Below are 23,818 nucleotides of genomic sequence, written 5' to 3'. Positions count from 1 at the left end.
GACGTCCATGGATGCAAGGACTGAATTTGTCGAGATAGTACATTCTTTATTATCTCTGTCCCGACTTTCTTCGAACTGCAGTTGCGATGCGAAAATGTATTTTTTTTTTGTTACTAAGACTTAGATATGTTCTTTATTTTAATTATCATTGTTAATACGTTTAATTGAATTTATAAATATATTCTTTTTTAAAACATGGTATTATTAGGTTGTTCAGCTTCAGTGGTCCTGGTATAAGAAAATAAAGGGCATTTCAAAGCATTCTTATTTTGCAGAACACAGTGCCAAGTATTCGAATAATCCTGAGAATTGAATGTAAAAATTGGCGTAGCGCAGTTTTCGGTGCCTCTCCGCAAGTGAGGGGGAGGGGGCTTAGTGGGGGAAAAAAGCTTGCCCTATTTATTAATGTATTTTTAAAAATAATCTTGATTTTCTTTAAAAAATAATTATCGTAGTTTCTCGAGCTAAAAATTAGAATTTCGGAACCTAGATTATCAGAATTATCAGATTCGACTACAAATCTATGTCCTTGCCATATTTCTATTTGACCTAATAAAGTTCAATGTGAACTGCAAAAATACATGACACTAACACATGTGTCATATTCGGCGTTTATTGCTCAACATTTGATGCATAACGGCGAACGTGAATATGACAGAACATCCGCAAGCAGAAGACTTGCACTTTGCTGTGACCTTCATTTATCGGCAACACAAACTGACCAACGAAAATTTAGTTGCTTATGACTGGTTACCAATCAGGTTGCAGAAAAACAAACGCGGGAGGGAATGCACAGATTAACGAACAAGGAAGCTAGGAAGAAGTGCAGTAAATAGTGGTGATTTTTATCGCAGGGTGCAAACAAAAGGAAGAAGCAATGGGGAAAGAAATGCAAAAGGGCGGTTAAGGCTTTGGGACACTAATTAAAGTTTAAATGTGTCAATATATGTGTGGTAAACTATATCAAAATGCCTCAAGGTGCTAATTCAGATGCAGCCCTGCTGCACAAATTGTGTTGTTTGATTTCAGGAAAAAGGAGAGGTAAGATATGTTCCTAGCTAGAATTTTGTTTTATATAAATGTAAACAGCATAAAAATGTAATTGACATTTACGAAGAAACTATAGCCTTATCGGCTGACTTGTTCTTAAATTTGTACTCTCTTCTATGAGCATTTCTAATGTAATAATCAGCGCATTTATTCTCCGGAAGAAGAACTCGCAACGTTTATTCGAAGAAAATGATTTACAATTTCACCTAACAAAAAGATTGTAACATTAACTATCGAACAACAATTAGCACCGTACATGCTTGTGTAAAAAGAACGAGCATTCCGGTCATATTTACTTTGGTATGCTAATACCTTGCTGTGGAATGGAAGTCGAGAGTAGCAATAGATTTAAGAAGTACTTGCTCATACCTAATTGTGATAATACTTTATTTACATGGACACCTGTGTCCCTTCATCATATCACTCATTGTCGCGGTTAGTCAAAAGCGACGCTAACAAAAGTCACATCAAATTACATGAATATCTTGGTACAAAGTAACCACTTGCAGTGGCTTATCTGCACAAGGGTGATGTGTTATAAAGCACGTTTAAGTTCACTTTAAACTCAGAATGACTAATCAGGATTGGGTCTACAGTTTAAACTGAGATCTGAACCACTGTGCAATGTACCTCCACCAGGTATCGCACCCAGAACCCCTTGACTACATTCACAATTAGCTAAAACTGGCAGAAACGCAAAGGAAAATAAATCATTCATTCCTTGATATAAAACAACATTACTACTACACCATTGTCTAGGTGTGATAAGCAATAAGTTTTTTTTAGTTAATCATGTTATGTGCACTAGGGCTACAAAAGAAAATAATTTATTTAGTGTACAAAGTGTTTGTGCAAAATTAGGGCCCAATTTCTGATTGTTTAATTCTGAGCTAATGGTGCACACACACACACACATGTTTTGCATGGTCTGAGTTCTGTTTATGTCTCGTAACATATATTTTAGAGTCTTAGTGATGGCTGCATGTTTTCTGGAGAACAGTTTTTTCCTTTCTATACATTTGTTTTGCAATTTGTTTTCTATCGTCTTGGATGCAGACTGTTGCTTCTACCTATGTCATGTGTGTGGGATGCAAAGCATGTTCATAAATGCTTTCGTCGTTAGGTTAGGTGAGTCAGGTTTAGGACTCTTAGCATTAATAAAACATCCCTAAATGCTTTCGTTGTTAGGTAGATTATGTTTAGGGCTCTTAGCTTTAAAATATTATCCATAAATGCTTCCAACACCTGATCATGCAATATCTGGTCTCAAGCATGAAACTCCCTTTGAGCCTCGCATGAAAATTTGTCGGAACTGCATTTCTGAGATGACCATAAAAGAATGGCTGTTCTCTGCAGAGCACTGATGCTCGCCTAAGCTACTTTTCAAATCATAATTTCTCTGGTAAATATTTTGGTACCCTTGACCCTCTGTACTCCCTAGAGAAAATGAAATATCTTGCATGGTTTATAAAGATTTTGTTGTTTATGTATGTTTTCAGTTGATTTTAGCTCTCGGAAATGTGTTATTGTGAACTAAAGTATGTCTGTTACCTTAGCATGTTACTTTACTATGAAGTCAGTCATCATCTTTTTATTCACAAATTATGCAATAGATTCAACATTCATGGTAATTTTCTTAACTTGCTCACAGATTACCTTAGCGATCGCCAACAACGTGCAGTCCTTCCAGGAACTCTATCTGACTTTCTTCCCGTCCTTTCTGGATACCACAGGGCAGTATTCTAGGACCTCTCTTGTTCATATTATTCGTCGATGACAGCCGCCTGTAGTAATTAACATAACATTTTTCTCATGGTGACTGACATGGAAACTTACATTAAATCCTGAAAAATGTACATCACCTCAAAAAGAATCTGTTAATGTCATCTTACTCCATCTTTGGCAATAACATCAAAGCAGTATCGTTTCAAAGACCTGGGCATTGTTTTCGACCAAAAACTCACATTTGAAGAATATATTACAGGCACGACAAAAAAGGCTGTGCATCTCTCAGGTTTACTGTATCGTTTCACCGAAATTAGTGACATCTTAGCCCTCACCTTTTACTTTAAATCATTCATTTCCCCAATAATAGAATACTGCTCTCCCGTCTGGTCCATGACATGTCCCACTCAGCTCTCCAGAATCAATTCTGTTCTTAACTTTTTTTCTTGCTATTGTTTGTTACAGGGTTCCCTCATTACGCAATTTTTCTACACAACTAAACTTACAGACTCCCTTATCAGCGCCGTTTACTGAGTGATTTTAGGTATCTTTACAAAATTGTCAATGGCAAAATCCATTGCAACATGCTTCTCCAGGAATTCCACTTTCGAGTGCCTATGCACACAACACGCAACAAAAATCTGTTTTACACAAAAGAGCCTAGACTGAAAATTCAAAAAAGATCGCTCTTACACAGACTTCCCACTCAATATAACGACCTCTCATCAAGTGCTGATGTATTTTCCACAGAGTACGCCTTTCGGTCAACCATCAGAACATTTGTTGCCAAATAATATTTAATTGTGCTATCTTGACTTATTAATATTTTGTTATTTTTGTTCTTTTCATTGTTACTGATTTCAGTGTAAAATGGTTATGTGCTGTATCTGAAATTTTCTCAATAAATAAATAAAAGCAGAACAGCCCGAAGTCTTCATGCAAGTGAATATAGCACCCTAAACTACTTTCCACAAGAGCAGCTATAATTTTACGAAGTTAGGCTAGGATTGGTACTGACAGTTATTTTGACATTTTAGTGTACGTACACACAGTTTTTACTAACAAAAAGCGGCGAAAATACTTCGAAATTGCAGGTTTAACTTACGTGTGCCATTTTTTGGTATCAAATAGGTTTGTTATTTGTGCTTTCCTAATGCTGGAACCAGTTTTACATTACATAAAACATTGAAATCTGGTTTTTCTTGTATGTACGTATTGCTTGCATTATATAATTACTTTCCTGTAGTTTACGGTTATTACAAGCATAAGAAAACAGTTTTTCTTTGTGACGTTTCAGGAGAACACACGCTCCTTTCATCAGACATTTATTTTCATTTTGACTAAAGATATAGTTATAACAATGGTTAGTAATTTTTTAAACAAAAAGAATCTGTTATATAATGGATGTTGTCAATGTTACATTGTTGTAATATAGCAACTTAACTGTGAAAAAAAACAGTCTGTTTTATTTTTATTTCAGATTTTTTTTTTTAAATTATGAATCCAAAATATCATCAGGTAATTCAAATTCATCATTGTTTTCACAAAGTCTCTTGATGTTTTCTGTTACATTAAATTTTAAAGATGGTGGCTTACTCCATTTGTGAAAAAGAGAACTCCATACTCGATCTATGTTAACATTTTCATTATTTAATTTATTCTAGTGTTCTTCTGCAATGAACGAAGCTTCCCAGACATTCAACTATGTGTTTCCCGTTAATCTTTTTAAAATGCTTCTCGTCGATGATATGAGTTGACAAACCTGTTCTTGGGTTTAGATTTATAATGTCCAAATCGTGTTCGTGCCATCTTATTGCAATTTTCCTTGCTGTTTGTCCCACATAATCTTTTGAACATGAACAACTTATATTATATATTCCTGTGGTTTCCACATCTGGTAGAGAGTTTCTAATTTTGAATTCATTAAATGTACATTCCAAACTTCTTGGTGATATAAAAACAATTTTAAAATTAAAACTTCTAAGAATTTTTGCAATTTTATGTGAGAATCCCTTGTGGAATGGAATGCACACAAATTTCTTTTCAACAGATTTTTCATCTTTGTCTGTATTTCTCTTTTCCTTTAGTTTTCTTGCAACTTGTTTTTTGATTTGGTTTATTCTGTTAGTGTGAAAGCCATTTTCTTTTGCTATATTAAAGAACCTTTCTTCTTCATTTTTGATATCCTCATTATTAGAACATAGTCTTTGTGCTCTCAGGAAAAAAATTAAAAATATGTTATCCATTGTTATACTTGAATGTTCTGATTTGGCACGGATGTATTTTTCCCCCGCTAATTTTTTCCTATGGACTGATGTTTGAATTGTTGAGTCAGTTGTCTTAATTTGCAGATCAAGGAAAGAAATTACATTGTTATTCATGGGTTCGCAAGTGAATTTTATGCGACGATGTGATTCATTTAACAATTTAAATACGTCCATGATGGTGTTCTCATTTTTAGCAATAATTATCACATCATCTACATATCTGATGTAGAGTTTGATATCCGCACCTATCGCATTAACAATTGGAGATTCTATGTAATGAAGGAAAATGCTGGAGATGATTCCGGATACTGGGTTTCCCATTGATAGACCATTACTTTGCTGATAGATTTTGCCATCAAATATAAAGTAATTGTAATTTGCACATACAGTAAACCATCGAACCATTTCCCATGATTCTACTGGGTTAACCTTCATCTCAATAAGCCATCTGCGTAATGCATCTGTGGCACCTTCTATTGGGACACTAGGATATAAATTTTCAACATCAAAACTTGCAATACGATACTCATTATTCCAAACAATATTTTTTAGTTTCTGTTTCACTTCATATGCATTTTTAACGCTGAATGGTGTTTGTTGTTTAATTATACCAAGTCTTTCAAATAAATATTTGGATAGTTTGTATGCAGGATGTGTGAAAGTTGCAATGATGGGTCGTATTGGAGTTCCCGGTTTGTGAGTTTTTGGTAGTCCAAAGGCAATCGGCAGGGTTGAATTTTTGACAATGAGTTTTTTCTTCATTTCTCTTGGTATCATGATACTGCTTTCAATTACTTTCTTTACCTCATTTATTATTTTAGTTATAGGGTTTCGAGAGGTTTCTGTGAAATTGTTTACTTTGAAACATTCTTCCATTTTTTCTTTATAGTCCTTAATTCAGATAAGGACAGGTTTATTTTCCTTGTCCGATTTTATTAAGAAAATGTTGTTTTCTTTCAACCAGATCTTGAAACCATAAACTTTTTTCCCCCAACCTTATATGCTCTTTCTCCCGTTCCGTGTATTTTGGACCTCTGTTATTTCTTCTGTTGTGTTCAAAACTTAACCGTTCATCAAGAGCATCATGTGTGAGACTTCGTAATTTTCTCTTTTCCTCCTCATCATCTAAGAAATTCAGTGCTTTCTCTATTGAAATCACAAAATCTTCCTTGTGTATATAAACACTACCAACTGAAAATTTCATTCCGAATTGAAAAATTTCTATATAATCATCAGGTACCTCAATATCCGTAAGATTTATAAATAATCTGTTGTCTGTTTCTTAGTTTCTATTTTACCAGTGACATTAACTGCTTCCCTTCTTTCATTGTTGTTGTATATAACTTGTTCTTCTTGAATTAGCTGGTAGAATTTCCTATCAAGTCTCCTTTCTGAAAGCTTGATGTAGTGTTCTACAACTTGTTGTGTAGCTCTGTTTACTTTATCCCATATGAGTGGATGCAAGGAATTTGACAATGTTATGTGGAGATCACATGTCTTTCGAGAAAGGCTGTCCAATTCTGAGTACGAGTCCCTGATTAGTCATCCTATCATTAACATTTGTAGCTTTCCTTTAAATTCACTGGTGTAGGTATTACGAGTTCGAACTTTCCACTTCAAAAAATTTGGCACTATATTGTTTAACTTGCATCTTCTCAAAAATCTGATTCTCTGAAGTGTTGTTTGAATCTTGATTTGATATTGCTGGAATGTACGTACCTCTCTCCCCGTAATAGATGAATAATAGTTTTTCTTGTATGTACGTATTGCTTGCATTATAGAATTACTTTCCTGTAGTTTACGGTTATTACAAGCATAAGAAAACAGTTTTTCTTTGTGACGTTTCAGGGGAACACACGCTCCTTTCATCAGTCATTTATTTTCATTTTGACTAAAGATACAGTTATAACAATGGTTAGTAATTTTTTAAACAAAAATCCATGCCAAATCAGAACATTCGAGTATAACAATGGATAACATATTTTTAAATTTTTTCCTGAGAGCACAAAGACTATGTTCTAATAATGAGGATATCAAAAATGAAGAAGGCTCTTTAATATAGCAAAAGAAAATGGCTTTCACACTAACAGAATAAACCAAATCAAAAAACAAGTTGCAAGAAAACTAAAGGAAAAGAGAAATACAGACAAAGATGAAAAATCTGTTGAAAAGAAATTTGTGTGCATTCCATTCCACAAGGGATTCTCACATAAAATTGCAAAAATTTTTAGAAGTTTTAATTTTAAAATTGTTTTTAAATGACCAAGAAGTTTGGAATGTACATTTAATGAATTCAAAATGAGAAACTCTCTACCAGATGTGGAAACCACAGGAATATATAATATTAGTTGTTCATGTTCTAAAGATTATGTGGGACAAACAGCAAGGAAAATGGCAATAAGATGGCACGAACATGATTTGGACATTATAAATCTAAACCCAAGAACAGGTTTGTCAACTCATATCATCGAAGAGAAGCATTTTATTAAAAAGAGAAGGGTTTTAAAAAGATTAACGGGAAACACAGAGTTGAATGTCTGAGAAGCTTCGTTCATTGCAGAAGAACACTGGAATAAATTAAATAATGAAAATGGTAACATAGATCGAGTATGGAGTTTTCTTTTTCACAAATGGAGTAAGCCACCATCTTTAAAATTTAATGTAACAGAAAACATCAAGAGACTTTGTGAAAACAATGATGAATTTGAATTACCTGATGATATTTTGGATTCATAATTTAAAAAAAAAAAAAATCTGAAATAAAAATAAAACAGACTGTTTTTTTCACAGTTAAGTTGCTATATTACAACAATGTAACATTGACAACATCCATTATATAACAGATTCTTTTTGTTTAAAAAATTACTAACCATTGTTATAACTGTATCTTTAGTCAAAATGAAAATAAATGCCTGATGAAAGGAGCGTGTGTTCTCCTGAAACGTCACAAAGAAAAACTGTTTTCTTATGCTTGTAATAACTGTAAACTACAGGAAAGTAATTATATAATGCAAGAAAGGAGACTTGATAGGAAATTCTACCAGCTAATTCAAGAAGAACAAGTTATATACAACAACAATGAAAGAAGGGAAGCAGTTAATGTCACTGGTAAAATAGAAACTAAGAAACAGACAACAGATTATTTATAAATCTTACGGATATTGAGGTACCTGATGATTATATAGAAATTTTTCAATTCGGAATGAAATTTTCAGTTGGTAGTGTTTATATACACAAGGAAGATTTTGTGATTTCAATAGAGAAAGCACTGAATTTCTTAGATGATGAGGAGGAAAAGAGAAAATTACGAAGTCTCACACATGATGCTCTTGATGAACGGTTAAGTTTTGAACACAACAGAAGAAATAACAGAGGTCCAAAATACACGGAACGGGAGAAAGAGCATATAAGGTTGGGGGAAAAAAGTTTATGGTTTCAAGATCTGGTTGAAAGAAAACAACATTTTCTTAATAAAATCGGACAAGGAAAATAAACCTGTCCTTATCTGAATTAAGGACTATAAAGAAAAAATGGAAGAATGTTTCAAAGTAAACAATTTCACAGAAACCTCTCGAAACCCTATAACTAAAATAATAAATGAGGTAAAGAAAGTAATTGAAAGCAGTATCATGATACCAAGAGAAATGAAGAAAAAACTCATTGTCAAAAATTCAACCCTGCCGATTGCCTTTGGACTACCAAAAACTCACAAACCGGGAACTCCAATACGACCCATCATTGCAACTTTCACACATCCTGCATACAAACTATCCAAATATTTATTTGAAAGACTTGGTATAATTAAACAACAAACACCATTCAGCGTTAAAAATGCATATGAAGTGAAACAGAAACTAAAAAATATTGTTTGGAATAATGAGTATCGTATTGCAAGTTTTGATGTTGAAAATTTATATCCTAGTGTCCCAATAGAAGGTGCCACAGATGCATTACGCAGATGGCTTATTGAGATGAAGGTTAACCCAGTAGAATCATGGGAAATGGTTCGATGGTTTACTGTATGTGCAAATTACAATTACTTTATATTTGATGGCAAAATCTATCAGCAAAGTAATGGTCTATCAATGGGAAACCCAGTATCCGGAATCATCTCCAGCATTTTCCTTCATTACATAGAATCTCCAATTGTTAATGCGATAGGTGCGGATATCAAACTCTACATCAGATATGTAGATGATGTGATAATTATTGCTAAAAATGAGAACACCATCATGGACGTATTTAAATTGTTAAATGAATCACATCGTCGCATAAAATTCACTTGCGAACCCATGAATAACAATGTAATTTCTTTCCTTGATCTGCAAATTAAGACAACTGACTCAACAATTCAAACATCAGTCCATAGGAAAAAATTAGCGGGGGAAAAATACATCCGTGCCAAATCAGAACATTCAAGTATAACAATGGATAACATATTTTTAATTTTTTTCCTGAGAGCACAAAGACTATGTTCTAATAATGAGGATATCAAAAATGAAGAAGAAAGGTTCTTTAATATAGCAAAAGAAAATGGCTTTCACACTAACAGAATAAACCAAATCAAAAAACAAGTTGCAAGAAAACTAAAGGAAAAGAGAAATACAGACAAAGATGAAAAATCTGTTGAAAAGAAATTTGTGTGCATTCCATTCCACAAGGGATTCTCACATAAAATTGCAAAAATTCTTAGAAGTTTTAATTTTAAAATTGTTTTTATATCACCAAGAAGTTTGGAATGTACATTTAATGAATTCAAAATGAGAAACTCTCTACCAGATGTGGAAACCACAGGAATATATAATATAAGTTGTTCATGTTCAAAAGATTATGTGGGACAAACAGCAAGGAAAATGGCAATAAGATGGCATGAACAGGATTTGGACATTATAAATCTAAACCCAAGAACAGGTTTGTCAACTCATATCATCGAAGAGAAGCATTTTATTAAAAAGAGAAGGGTTTTAAAAAGATTAACGGGAAACACAGAGTTGAATGTCTGGGAAGCTTCCTTCATTGCAGAAGAACTCTGGAATAAATTAAATAATGAAAATGTTAACATAGATCGAGTATGGAGTTTTCTTTTTCACAAATGGAGTAAGCCACCATCTTTAAAATTTAATGTAACAGAAAACATCAAGAGACTTTGTGAAAACAATGATGAATTTGAATTACCTGATGATATTTTGGATTCATAATTTAAAAAAAAAAAAATCTGAAATAGAAATAAAACAGACTGTTTTTTTCACAGTTAAGTTGCTATATTACAACAATGTAACATTGACAACATCCATTATATAACAGATTCTTTTTGTTTAAAAAATTACTAACCATTGTTATAACTATATCTTTAGTCAAAATGAAAATAAATGCCTGATGAAAGGAGCGTGTGTTCTCCTGAAACCGTAAACTACAGGAAAGTCATTGAAATCTGTTGATTAAAAACAATTTCGACGTAATTCTCGAGGGGGTACAGTGGGTAAATGGTCCCAATATTTCTTTGTGAAGCTTTTAACTGTGCTACAACTAAAGGCCCAGTACCTAACTAGATAGATCAAAGTTAACCCTACAAGACCAATAATGTTGTTAAAAAAACTGGTACCCAGCAGAAGGGGAAAATTTTATGTTTTGGATCTTTTAAATGGAAGTTCTTAAAAGAATGTATGGCCAGTATGCGAGAACAGCATCTGGAGAGCAATGTATGAAGCAGAGTAGTAATGATAGAAATTAAATTAACAAGACTCAGATGGCTAAGACACATCTATCAAATGCTAGATGTATGTAAGTGGTTGGAAGATCTCCGATGAGATGGATAGTCTCTATTGAAGGAGACTTAGTGTTAGGAGCTAAAGAAGGGTGTGACTCCTGATTAAATAAGGGGTCGAGGATTTTGAAGAAAGCTAAGGTCCACAGTAAACTTTTGGCACCACAAAAGATGTAGTCAAATACTACAATTTGACCCCTCCCCCCTAAAATAAAATATATTCAGGGAGCCTGAAAATTTGCACTTGGCACCTGATTTTTTAAATTCAGTTCTGAATATTTTTTTAAATTTACATTACCTTTTTTAAATTTAATACGTACAGTATTGGTTTTTTAATGTTTGTACATTTTCTATATCACGTGTATCATTGAATCAGAATAATAAATGCCCCATCATAAATTTTTGCACAGTTGCTAGTATAATTTTAAAATCTCTAGTGATATGGTAGAATTGGCCCTACATTAGAATGCAGTGCATAGTTATTCATACTCTTACCAGTTGAACCTTCTTTAGGAAGGCCACTCCGGTGCAAGAATTAATTACTTTTAATCCAATCTTGTATTAATTAATAAATCATATGTTTTAAGGTCATTGCTCAAAATGTGTAGCTTTATCTTAGTTGGTTTCATGGGTTTCTTAGCCTGTATATGCAGTAAAGAAGAAGAAAATAAAATAAAAAGAAAAAAATCACCACTGAGAAAAGGGCCTGACACCTGAATTAATTTTAGTTTTGTCGACCCCTAAGTACTATAGTACACTACTACTGTAATTTATAATGCATTATTGTTCTTCTGAGAAGGTGCCTAAACGTCCACCTCACTTCCACTTTGTACACCCCGGTAATGGCAATGTTGGGGGCCATTTGCCCACTGTACCCCCTCGAGAATTACATTGAATTTTCTTTTAATCGATAGATTTCAATGTTTTAGTATATGACAATAAAAATAATACATTGTCATAACAACATATGAAAATGGTTAGGCTAAGTTCAAAGTTCCACATTTGTGCAGTATCTATAATAATTTAGTCATGATTACTCAAAATTTATTCATATAATGCAATTAAATGTCCGAAATTACTATTTAAACTAATTTTATTAAATATGATGTTTAAAAAAGCCAATTTGTATATAATGACAAAATTATCAAATTGTGCAATATTTTGAATTCATATTCATAACAGTTATTTTTGACTGACAAAATGAAAAACAAATATTTTAAATCATATGTGTTCTTTCAGACAAGAAAGATATGATACATTCAAATTTATAATTAAATTTATTGAAATTATGTACATTTGCATTGGCATCAAGGTTTATATACAATGGTCAACTCTTTAAAATTGTTCAATGTATAATATGATGTCATACTTGGTATTTTGTATCAACATTCAAAAAATGGTAATTGTAATCATTAGATAAGTATATTGTGATATACATAGTAAAATAGCTGTAACAGAGCAAATATGTACATTTACTACACAAAAATTCAAGCTGTTAAGCACTTATGGACAAAAATATAAAACAAAAACAATTGAAGATAACTCATACTAAAAAATCTGGCTTGAACTAGTTGCTCTAATACTAGTTGTCTGTGACTTTAGAGGAATCTCATGATGGATGGAAGATAAGTAAAAATGTGGCTATTGGTGAAGGATTGATATTTGTATAAATCTGGATATTTTGAAAGATTATACTTTGCAAGGTAATCTTTAATAGTTTGTTTAAACTATATAAAGACATTTTGTTCATAACAGAATCTTGAAAATGCTTTTATAATGGCATAATCTTTAAAAAAGGTTTGGAACTTGTGAAAAGTGCCAAGTTTAAAAATTGGAAGCAGGAAATTATTATCTGCTTGCATCTGCATTATCAAGCTAGTACATGAATAATGCATTACCTCAAATGAATGTTTTGAGAAATAAGACAAAGTGAGAGAAATATCTTCTGCATTTTGGATGTGAATTAACCATATGTGGAGTTTTAAAAATTGAAGAATGGAAGCCATCTTGTAAACCTGGTTGAAGAAATTGACATATTGAGTATACTCAGATGTAGAACTGATACATGCCAAAATATTAAGAAAAAGACTTACTCTACCTCACAAGGAGATAATAAAGAAATATTTTCTTCATATAAATGTTCTTGTAAACAAATGCATAATTTGATGCTCTTGTAACTTTTGTTATTTCTAGTTTTTTTTATCATATATAATAATTATAAAAATATTTATTTTATATTATATAAACACTATTCATCAGCATATGTAAGCTGGTATTCCTTTTCAACATATATCCTTAGCTTCCTACTGAGCTATAACATTGATTTGAATTTTTGACAGGTATATATATAAAATGATGTGCCAATCAAGACTTCATATTTAACCGAGGACATTTATCAAGGTGAATGATTAGTTGAGAGAGATTAGACTGAATTGTCTTCTCGATATTTAGTCTCACTTTCTTCTCTTTTCATCACGTTCCATCGTTATAAGTAATGTAAACATGGTTCCAGCTGTGGGAAAGCACAAATAACAGAGATATTTGATCCCAAAGAATGGCCCACGTAAGTTAAAACCTGTTATTTCTGAGTATATTTGCCACTTTTTGTTAGTAAAAGCTGTTTGTATGCACGCTAAAATAGTGAAAGAACACGTAGAAAATGACTATCAGTACCAAACCTAACTACATAAAATTATAGCTGCTGTTGTGGAAAGTCGTTTTGGGTGCTATATCCACTTGCCTTCACGTTGTTCTGCTACATGGTAAAGTAACACATTAAGGTAACACATACTTTACTTCACAAGAACACATTTCCGAGAGCTAAAATCAACTGAAAACGTTCTTGAACAACAAGATCTTCATATACCATGCAAAATATTGCACATTCTCTAGGAGGCTATCCAATGTTGCAGGCCTACAAGGCTCTGGCATCTGAACCTACAGTCAGTATGATCTCTGTAGGGATGTGTGTTGTCCTGTGTTTCGCCCTTATGTGTGCTAAGCATCTGTTAGGGCCTCAACTTTTATTCTAGGTAAGGAGATTTTAGTCCTCAGAAAAAAATGTTGATTTTAGTTACGGTAAGAGGCACTTGGCCCCATATAAAGTGACATGTACCCATGTATTTTTCATTTTGTTCCTTCCGTCATTCATTATAAACAAACACAGTTTTATATCTCTTTGCTATGTCAGTCATCATATTTGTAAGAGGTGAGTTCAAGCACAAATAAAAGTAGCGATAATTTCATTTATTATGTTGTCTTCTCTTTCAGATGAAACCATTTCACTTTACAATAATGCCCTAAAGTGCATTGAGAGCTCAGTCACGACTGCTGTAGAAAATGACGAGTATTTTTATCTGGAGAGGATTAAAGAGAGACTCAACCGCGAGAAGAGACCGCAAGATATGAAGAGGATGCAGGAATTGCATCGGAAACTTAAGAATGGGGTAAGTACAGGCATGGGCTTGTAATCTGAATACATATAAATAAGCAACTGATACTTCTGACAATGAATTAGTTTTTATTCTTGGAGTATTAGAACAGGAAGAAGAAGATAAAGTGGAAAGGGAAGAGATAACGTATTTTATTGCATAATCGTCACACCCTGTTTTTTCAGACCAAAAAATTGGTTTATAACTTTTCATCGCGTAATCGTTGCATCAGCATGCCAGATAACAAAAACGATTATAGTGGTTCATAATCTTTGGACACAGAGGATTAAATTCTGTAAGTTCATACTTTGCATCACTGTTGTTAATTTGCTCGAGTGTATATTTCAACTATAATGCACAAATCAATAACATGTTAATTTTTTTTTCAGGCCATAAAATGTTCGCAAACTATCACGAAGGAAATATGTACATTGGTTTGGACTATTCAATTTTAAAATTCTAATCTTGCACCAAAGACATCTAGTTTAACGTTAACAGTTAGTTTATGCCAGTGTTTTAAAAGAAATGGTCACTGTGAATGATTATGCAGTGAAATCATTACCTTGGGTTCATTAGCTTAACAGTAAGAGAGCTGAATTAGCGGAGTATAATCTCTGTTTTCATATTTTAAGAGGGTACAGGGAAGCTTCTTTCGTATGGCCAAAGAATTTTTACCTTCTCTGTCCGCCAAACCCTGATACAGAATGGAAAAATGCAAAGCAAAGCATATGCTTTCACTTACAAAAGTCCTGAGTCTTATCTGGCGCGAGAAGTTGGTTCTGGCTAATGCCTACAGTGCTTGGAGTGACGTGAAGTTGCAGACACATAGAAGAGGAATATGTGTCATCCAGCGCAAACTCACCCACTGAGCAGTGTTGGGTTAAAAAATTGGAAACAAGCTTCCCCAGGATAATTTTGATGGGGTGTAGTTTTCATTTACAAACTGGCAAAAACTTTCGAGTTTTATCTGTAAATTTTGAGGCAATAAATGCAGTAGTTTCAGACCTGTTAAATGTGTGCAACTACAGAATGTGATTACAGTTACTTGCCTTGTGTTTTTCAGACTATTTTGAAGAACCGCCCAGCTGTGCTTGCTTTTTTGTACTATCTCTGTGATGGCAGTCAGGTGAAAGATAGTAGATTAACAACATTTTCGAGAGAAATAAACACAACTGGTTTTGTTACATCCACACCCCAGGTTGAGCCTCGCAGACAGCAACATTTACAGGTATGGACGTTTATTCTCAAGTATCAGAGTCTGTGAACCCCTGTAAATTTAAACCCTTTCACTAATTCTGTAACAAAGAAGATCAAAACATATGCAATTTGGTGTCCATGATGCCATTTTAATTAAATTTTCAGTATAAGTTTGTGGTGAAATGGGCATTGAATGCAAGTCAAATGTGTCTTGCTCCCCTCATTTTGTTACATTTACAGCTGAAGGTTGTAAGTCCAGAGTGAAAGGGTGGCTCAAGAAACCTTAACCTATAGGATGCAAGGTTCTCATGTTTTGGTTAATCAGATCTGCATTAACCTTATTTTTCCCATCATAGCAAATATTTTGTTAAATTTGAACTAAAGAAATTGAAAAGCAGCCATGTCTTTATAATAGTAGTACTTTCAGTAATTATAGCATCTACACACAAAATCTGGATGCTCTGTGGTGAAATAGAAAGATAGAAAATAGCATGAAATTCCTAATGAATCAGTTGAACAACATAACAGTACTAGACAAAAACTAATTTGTAAGCAGAAAAATCAAAGAAGCATCTTTCGTGGCAATGGCCCAAAACCCTTTAAGTCAGTGTTTCTCAACCGGCCTAGTGTCAATTATACCAGTCTGCGAGAGGTTCTCCTGAAGTTTGCAACTTGCAGCCCAAGCTGACAGCTACCTGGAAAGGTAGCCTTTCGTTTTGGGTTCATCAGCGACCAAGAGGAAATTCTTTCTTGGCAATATTGGTGAGAATTCAATGCTGCTGAGACAAACTGTCACCCATGCAGTCTCCAAATTTGAATTACAACTGTGGGTCCTTTCTCTAATTAGGGACGGAAGGTTGAAGCGACTTCCAGGCTGAGCTGGCAACCACCTGGAAAGATAGCCTTTCATTCAAGTTTCCACTGTATTAACAGGAAATACTTTTGTGGCAGTGGTGGTAAGTGATCTACGATCTAACTGGGAGCACACTGCTTTCCACCTCCAAATTTGAACGTTGGCAGACAGGCACCTTGGTCCATTTAGTTTGAGCAGCAGTTTTGATTAACAATATATTAAAATGGAAATATACTGATTAATTGAAATTTTTCGATGTCCGAAATGGAACATGCCGATGAAAAGCAGCAGTTACCGAATTAACTTAATGATATTGGCCAGAGGAAACTAAGAATTTCCATTAGATCCAGTCGTTATCAACTATAAACAAATTTTTATGTTGTAGCCATTTGGTGGTTACGCGGAGAGAGTTAATTCACTCATGTTTCATTTTTTTGTGCAGTTTATGTTTGCGATCGATTTTGCCACTTGTCGGGCATGTACTGTCTTGCCGTGGGTGGCGTGCTTCCATCAACTTTTATATTTGAAAACAAGTCTATACGTTGAACTAATACTCTCTAAGATTGTCATAATTTATTATTTAATATTAAATTTCAAGAGTAAATATTAATTAAGGTATAAAGTTAAAAAAAATAGAAAGCATTTACAAGTAACTTTTAAGAAATGAATTTTCCAGGCTGAGGGCTCACGAAGGTTGAGAACCACTGCTTTAAGTCATGCCAGTGTAGAAGTCCATAAAATATGATCCCTTCCTCCTCCTCGGGAAACTTAGGAGGGGCACCATGAAGTAGCTGGTTACCACTCTAGATTTGTGGAAAAATTGCAGATTTGTCGTAAATTCAATTCCCGCCACTGACATGGGAAATTTGTATGCCCTAAGAGGAGTTAACGTTAGTGTTAGAATAGGTAAAAGTAGAAACACTAAATAATGAGTAATGTTCAGCTATGTGTTATGTTAAAAAAGACTCTTTGTCACTAACATTTGGAGGATGATTACAAAGAAATATATTTAATATTTTTGTAATCAGCATAAATTCTAATTAAGTTATTTGTAAAGTTTCAATTGAACTTGAAACTTTAAATGTTGCAATACCTTTAAAGTTTATTTTATGAATTCTTGACAGATTGATATGTCTCTTATGGGTGGAAGCTATTATCTAGTTTGTTTATACTTGTTTAATAGATATGGGTCTCCAAGAAAGAATGGTGGGGTTTGGCGAGAATAATGCAAGACACACGTGACAAAGGCAACAATGAAAGTGGTTTATTACATTCAGAAACTCAAATAATTTCGGCATGGCTGATGCACATGCCACCGGCAGAGTCACTCAACAGTGGAAGAGAAAATAGGCTGACATTTCTAGATGTAATGAGATCACAGAACTGAAAATCAGCATCAGTCATCTCAAACATGCATTAGAGAAGCACTTGTCTGGACGTTATTGATTGTATGTTGACTGAAACTGGTCTCCGTTATGATGTGAGTGGTGCACATATTGTAACCTACTAACAAATGCCATCTAGACTGTGTACATTCTTGCAGAATCTATTTCTGTTTCTAAATTATCTATTACCCCACCACGTGAGACGCTTGAGTTGCTGTAAGTACAGTAAGTCACTTTCACTGCATACCGTGTCATGTATCTCACAATAACCCCACTATTCTTTCTTGGAGACCCTGTATTTAACATATAGGTGTAAGCACCAGTCATCATAACAGAAAGTCTAAATTTCAGAGGTGAAGAAAAACATTTTCTTGTTTCTGCTGCTTATACCCCTACGTCAGGTAAGACATAATATATCCTAAAGTTTGAATAATTCAAAATTAACATTTTTTTTATCCACTGAACTAACAAGGTTTTTCTGAATGTATATTTAAATATTCTAACTATTGTGTCTTATCTGTCCCTAATTAAATGCAATCACTCATGTGGGTTTCATCTTCCCAGGGTGCTATTGAGAAGATCGACAGATTTTTCCCTCATAATACTCTCAATACTGTGACAACTGTTGAAGCCTCTCCTATTATTCCTATATACTGGTCAACTGGTGGACCTCGGACTTGTAAGTATGAATGTATTTTTATGTTTAGCTTGTACATTAAAGTGTTAATGTACAGGGTGGGCCTGAAGTCTGTAACAATTGGTAAATTGCAATTACAATATATGTCCAATGTGATCTTGACATGTCAACACATAACTGTACGTGTGTGTACATGTTCCGCAGAATGCAGGACAACGTGTCTGGTAAAACCCTGCAGAGGGTTTCTAATCCAGTTGATTCAGGACTTTTTTTTAAGTACCCTGTACTTTCTATGGAAAGTAATTTTATTTTCTAATGTGAAATATTTGTAATGTCTGAAATCATATTGGCAGGAAAGTAACATATTACACAAAACGCAGAAAAGTGAGATGGCGTAACCAACAGTTTGGCAGCATTTACCTGCTTACACGATGAGAACAGTGACATTGTTACATTTCTAGAGCCTTTGTATATTCAATTGAACATTTTTAACATGTAGGCGGACCGTGGTGACTCAGTGGGTATTACATCTGACTGTATGCAGGAGACCTGGGTTCAATTCCCATTATGTGATCTTGCCCCAGCATAAAGCAGGTCACTGAGGCTGCTGGGGCAGGTTGTAATGGCTCTGAGATAGTACTGGTCCTACTTACCCCCTTCCTTTCTGTATGCAACTTCATGTAAAGTAAAGTGCTCCCCTGTGCTTTGCACCACGCCATGAAGGCGTATAGGGGGTGTGGAGTTAGGGCCCCACACTTTCTTGATCTCAGCCAAGCTGGGGGTGATGTGATCAGCACCAAGGCCCTAGCTGCCTTTACCCCCTAGAGTTTCCTCCAGGTACCCACTTTGTACGACTGGGTGGGCACCGGAGCCGGTTGAACAGGTTCAAAAAGGTCCCGGTTCTCCCCCGTCGGGGATCGAACCTGGGTCTCTTGCATTGTAGTCAGATGCCCTAACGACTGAGCTACCATGCAACTTCAAGGCCAGTACATTGAACAGGGGATAGCTTCACCTTTTTTGTGTTTAGTCTGTAAGTCATTGTGTGCATAAGTTGCATATTGGTTAAATTACTGATCTGATACGTCTTTAAATATCCTATGATCTAGTGCAGAATTCTGCCATTTTCTTGTTATAAATGTGTAATTCATATGCTTAGGCTTAGTAAAGTAAATATCTAAATTTGCAGTTCCTTTTTCAAATCAAATCCCACTACAGTCACCTGATTATATACATTGAGGAGGTAATGCTTTTCAAGGAACATTTACAATTTTATATTCCATCAGTAGAATATAGATATTGGTGTCAGTAAATTTTATATTGGTATCAGTAAAAATTTCAAGTTGGTCATCCCAAATTTATTCTGATTTATTTATTTACCTTCAACAGAGACAAGTCTTCAATTGTAGATGGTAGTATCTGTAATATAATAGAATCCTGCCTCCTTTATACACATACAGTCACATATACATAAATATACATACATGTATATAAACATCTTGGTAACAGAACAAGTTTACTGCTTAACTGTAACAATAACATTTTTCAGATATTTACCCATTTCACCTGAATCTCAGAAAACACGTACATACAAACACTAGTACCAAATCTCATTACAACAGACTTCAATATAACAAATCCAGTCCTCATAATAAATCCATTACTTTCGAATAAAACCCCTTTAATATCTAAATTTTCTGATTTTCTAAAAGTCCTTCCCACATTTAAATTCACTATAACTTTGTAACAAACAGATATATTTCAGGGAAATAAAGTTTGTACTTCACAGCAGTCTTTAACGTTTTACCTGGCAACACTGCACATTGAGAGGATCACATGACTGCGAGTGATCAGGTGATTCCAAGATGGCGTTGATTCAAGAGAAGGTGCAATGTGTTCTGTGGTATCCAGAACTGAAATCGTGCATTCTGATGTGCAAATTCCAAACCCAGAGAGGTAGAGCCCAAAAGTGAATGTGTGGTGCGCTATGTTGATGGATCACCTAATTTCGCCCTTTCCTCTTCGAGGAAGATACCATGACAGGCACTACCTACCTCAACATGCTGCAGATGTACCTCTGTCCCCAGCTGGTTGTTCTTGCTATCAAGGATGACGTGCACTTCCAGCAAGATGGAATTTTATTCTTGCTGTCAAAAACTTCCTGAATCAGGAATTTGGAGACAGGTGAATTGGCGGCAGAGGACCCACAGTATGGCCTGCGAGGTCGCCAGACTTGACTTCGTGTGACTTTTGGCTGTGGGAATATAGCAAGATGGAAGTGTATGTGGAAAAGCCAAGAGATCTGGATGACCTCAAAGCTAAGTTATCTGCAGTCACCGTGGGCATTTCTGATGACCAGCACCAGAAGGCCATTCTGGGTTTCAGGATGACATTGCAGGAATGCATCCATATGATTGGTGCCCAGTAGGAGGTGTGGCGATGAGGACGACAGACATGCAAGGTTGCCAGGTAAAACTTTAAAGACTGCTGTGAAGTACAAACTTTATTTCACTGAAATTATAGTGAATTTAAATGTGAGAAGGACTTTTGGAAAACCCTGTATTTTGGTTCCAATCATAAGTATGTGTGTGTGAATCATACTTTCAATACCTTACACATCTTTGAGCTTACACTAAATTCACAATGTAGGAAGGCGTTCCTCACATTCCCAGTTTCCTTTATTTTGAAACTTGTATCATGTCAAACTGAAAAAGGAAGAAAATGTTGATTTCCCCCCATCCATTGTGGCAGTGACATTGGAGCTTCTGTGGTAATTTGAATTATGATAGAATTTAAACCAATCCTTCCCAATTTGTGTTTTTTCAGTGTCGGGTTGGTCTTTATTTTATGATACAGATAAACTTTTCTAACAGAAAAGTGTTGAAATCATTTGAATTGAGGAGAATACATTTACTTTCTAGCAAAGAAGAAGAGCCGAGTGCAGGAGTCTCCGTATACAAACCCTGTGAGGGCGATGCCAAACCGAGAGACCACAGGCAATTCTTGCATTAGGAGTACCTCATATGAAAGTCCACCTAGAACAATGAATGAGAAAAGGAGCGTAAAAGACAATTGTAAGTTATATTATCAGCCAGATATAGCTTTCAATTTAAATTTACAAGTCACTGTTGTGAATAAAAGATCAAGATTTCAGTTCAAAAACTTTGCATATTTTGGGATCGAAAGTTGTATATAAAATGGCATTTTGGTGTAAAAATGGTGAACATTAACCCCGGCGCTCACCCAGCATCGAATAACATGGCTACCTGGGGGAAACCCTGGGGGGTAAAGGGGCGTGATGCTGATCACCTCACCCCCACTCACGACCGGATCAAGAAAGTGTGGGGCGTTACCCCCACACCCCCTATACGCCTTCATGGCGTGGTGCTATGCACAGGGGAACACTTTACCTTTTTTACCTTTATTAACCTAAATTTGATTCAAAAACTATCTTATTACACAAAATTAACATTTCACTTCTAATAGCAGTGTCATCAGAGTATTGAATTAATTCCTGTGTAAAGGAGTCCATTTTTGCTTGTCAAATATTTACAGCAGAATTAATCAATTTTCTGTGATTTGGGTAAGTTCCAGGATAATTCCCAGAAGGTGTTGCGTTGGTAAATAAACCTTAAATTTCATGTTTAAGAGTTTATTTTGCATTTTGCAGTTCATTTCGCATGATTTTGTAACAAAATATGGTAGTAAAATGCACCTCACACCTTTCAAAAACATGAAAAATTAACACTACAATGTGTTGTTTCATGTTTCGTGTTTTCATCAAAAATGAAATATGCATGCCCCAAACATATTGGCCGTGAAATTTTAAATATTGTAATAATATGGATATTTTTTAGCATACAATTCCTGGTATTCACATTTAGGATATACATTGAGACAGCAATAAAAAAAACTTAAAATGTCACCAAAAAAATAAATTGAGGAGAATTTTGTAAGATGCATCTTTTTTGGGACTAAGAAGTTTGAATATTGAATTCAGCAAAATGTGAAACTGGGCTCTCACTGTAATTGTAGAAATGCATTGTAGTGTTATTTTCAAGTCATTTCATTAAGTAGCAGAACTTAAAAAGGTCCAGTTTTGACATGTACTAACTTATTTTAATCAAGCTATTATCACATCATGTGGCTTCTTCAAAAGTTGAACTTAATGTAAAAGTCATTTGCTATCATAAGTATATCAAAACTTAACACGCTCTCTGTCAGGGTTGTTTCACCAATTTTGCCTCCTGTGCCAAAATGGTATCGAATTTATTTCGCATATTTGAAAATTTCGCTTTTTTTATATATAAAAAATTGAACAGTCAGAACACTAATGTACACTCGACTCCCATGCCTTATGCTAGGAACAACAAAGTCAAGCCACATGTTTCGGTCATAATTACCAACAACATGGCATGATTGGTGTGTGCCAGTTTTGGTCATTATGACCGACCTGTCAGAGAACGTGTTAAATGAACATGCAGGACCTTTGGATAAAGGATGGCAAGAACTACCAACAAAAAATGCAGTGTTTCTGTGGGGAATCCAGATAAACAGATGACAGCCATATTACAATAAATAAACAGCCAACGGGAAGCCACATTAATTCTTGTCTTAACTCCTGAAGAAGCCACATGATGTGGAGAAAGCTTGAGTAAAATAAGTTAGTACATGCCATACCTGGACCTTTTCAAGTTCCGCTACTTAATTCTTTAAAATGTATAAAACTCTCTTTTTTATAATTTTTTTTATTAAGGTCTTCCTGATGTTCTAAATTTGCACAATTTGCTCTCTTATAATTTCAGATGCCAAAGATGTATCCGAAACAGAGTTGTTGCAAGAAATAATATTCACATTTCAAGGAATAGATGGTAAAATAATGAAGTTAGATCCCATAAAGAAGGATTGTTTCAGGATTGATCCAGAGGTGAGTGTGAATGCAGATTTCACGGTAGACTTCCTGCCTCTTAGTCTATATTTCTTTTTGCATAAAGTACTGATCTGTTCATGCATTTTATATTTTTGTTATTGAGTGTTGTTTTACTCCCACTTTCATCTTATTGTGACCATGGGAATAAGTAGAGCCACATATTTATGGTGAGTAAAAGAGTTTCGGTACAAATACTGAACATATTTCGGGATTGAAAGTGGTGTGACATCTCTTGTCTGACAATGGAAGAGGGAAGCGTGATGTGGCAACATGTATAATTGCTTTTGTCTCCAATCGTTGATATCAGAACTGCATGGATCTTGCACTCATTCCCTTAGGGTAGGAGGAACAAATCGTCTTCTCACTACAGTTAACTGACAAAAGTGCAGGAGTGTGCCCGCGAGAAACCAGTCATAGCTTGCTGCATCCCTGTTAATAGGGTAAATGGTTCCTACTAGAGTGTTGCAGGGAGAGGATTTTGCTCGAGTGCCAAATAGTTTGCATGAACGACGCTAGATAGTGTATGTAATTGAGAGCTTTTTCGCTCAAGCGAATATCATTCGAACAGGAAAAATGAGTGGT

The 23,818-nt window shown here is 34.7% G+C and overlaps 1 protein-coding gene across 1 annotated transcript in view; it reads left to right on the top strand.

The window, feature by feature from the left end:
* Positions 1 to 784: 784 nt before the first annotated feature.
* The window catches only part of LOC145993857 (gamma-tubulin complex component 3 homolog), a 56,373-nt gene continuing 33,339 nt past the window's right edge, over positions 785 to 23,818 (top strand). The window contains exons 1-6 of the mRNA XM_083129713.1: positions 785 to 1,041; positions 14,077 to 14,252; positions 15,301 to 15,465; positions 18,237 to 18,351; positions 21,228 to 21,380; positions 23,112 to 23,233. Of these exons, the coding sequence (XP_082985839.1) occupies positions 969 to 1,041; positions 14,077 to 14,252; positions 15,301 to 15,465; positions 18,237 to 18,351; positions 21,228 to 21,380; positions 23,112 to 23,233 (804 nt within the window). The 5' untranslated portion in view covers positions 785 to 968. The remainder of the gene's footprint in view (positions 1,042 to 14,076; positions 14,253 to 15,300; positions 15,466 to 18,236; positions 18,352 to 21,227; positions 21,381 to 23,111; positions 23,234 to 23,818) is intronic.

The sequence above is a fragment of the Lepisma saccharinum genome, chromosome 10, assembly GCF_977018435.1.
Source record: "Lepisma saccharinum chromosome 10, izLepSacc3.1, whole genome shotgun sequence".
NCBI classification, from domain to species: Eukaryota; Metazoa; Arthropoda; class Insecta; order Zygentoma; family Lepismatidae; genus Lepisma; species Lepisma saccharinum.
The sequence above is the reverse complement of the archived record's forward strand: the minus strand, read 5'-3'. Positions and strand labels throughout refer to the sequence as shown.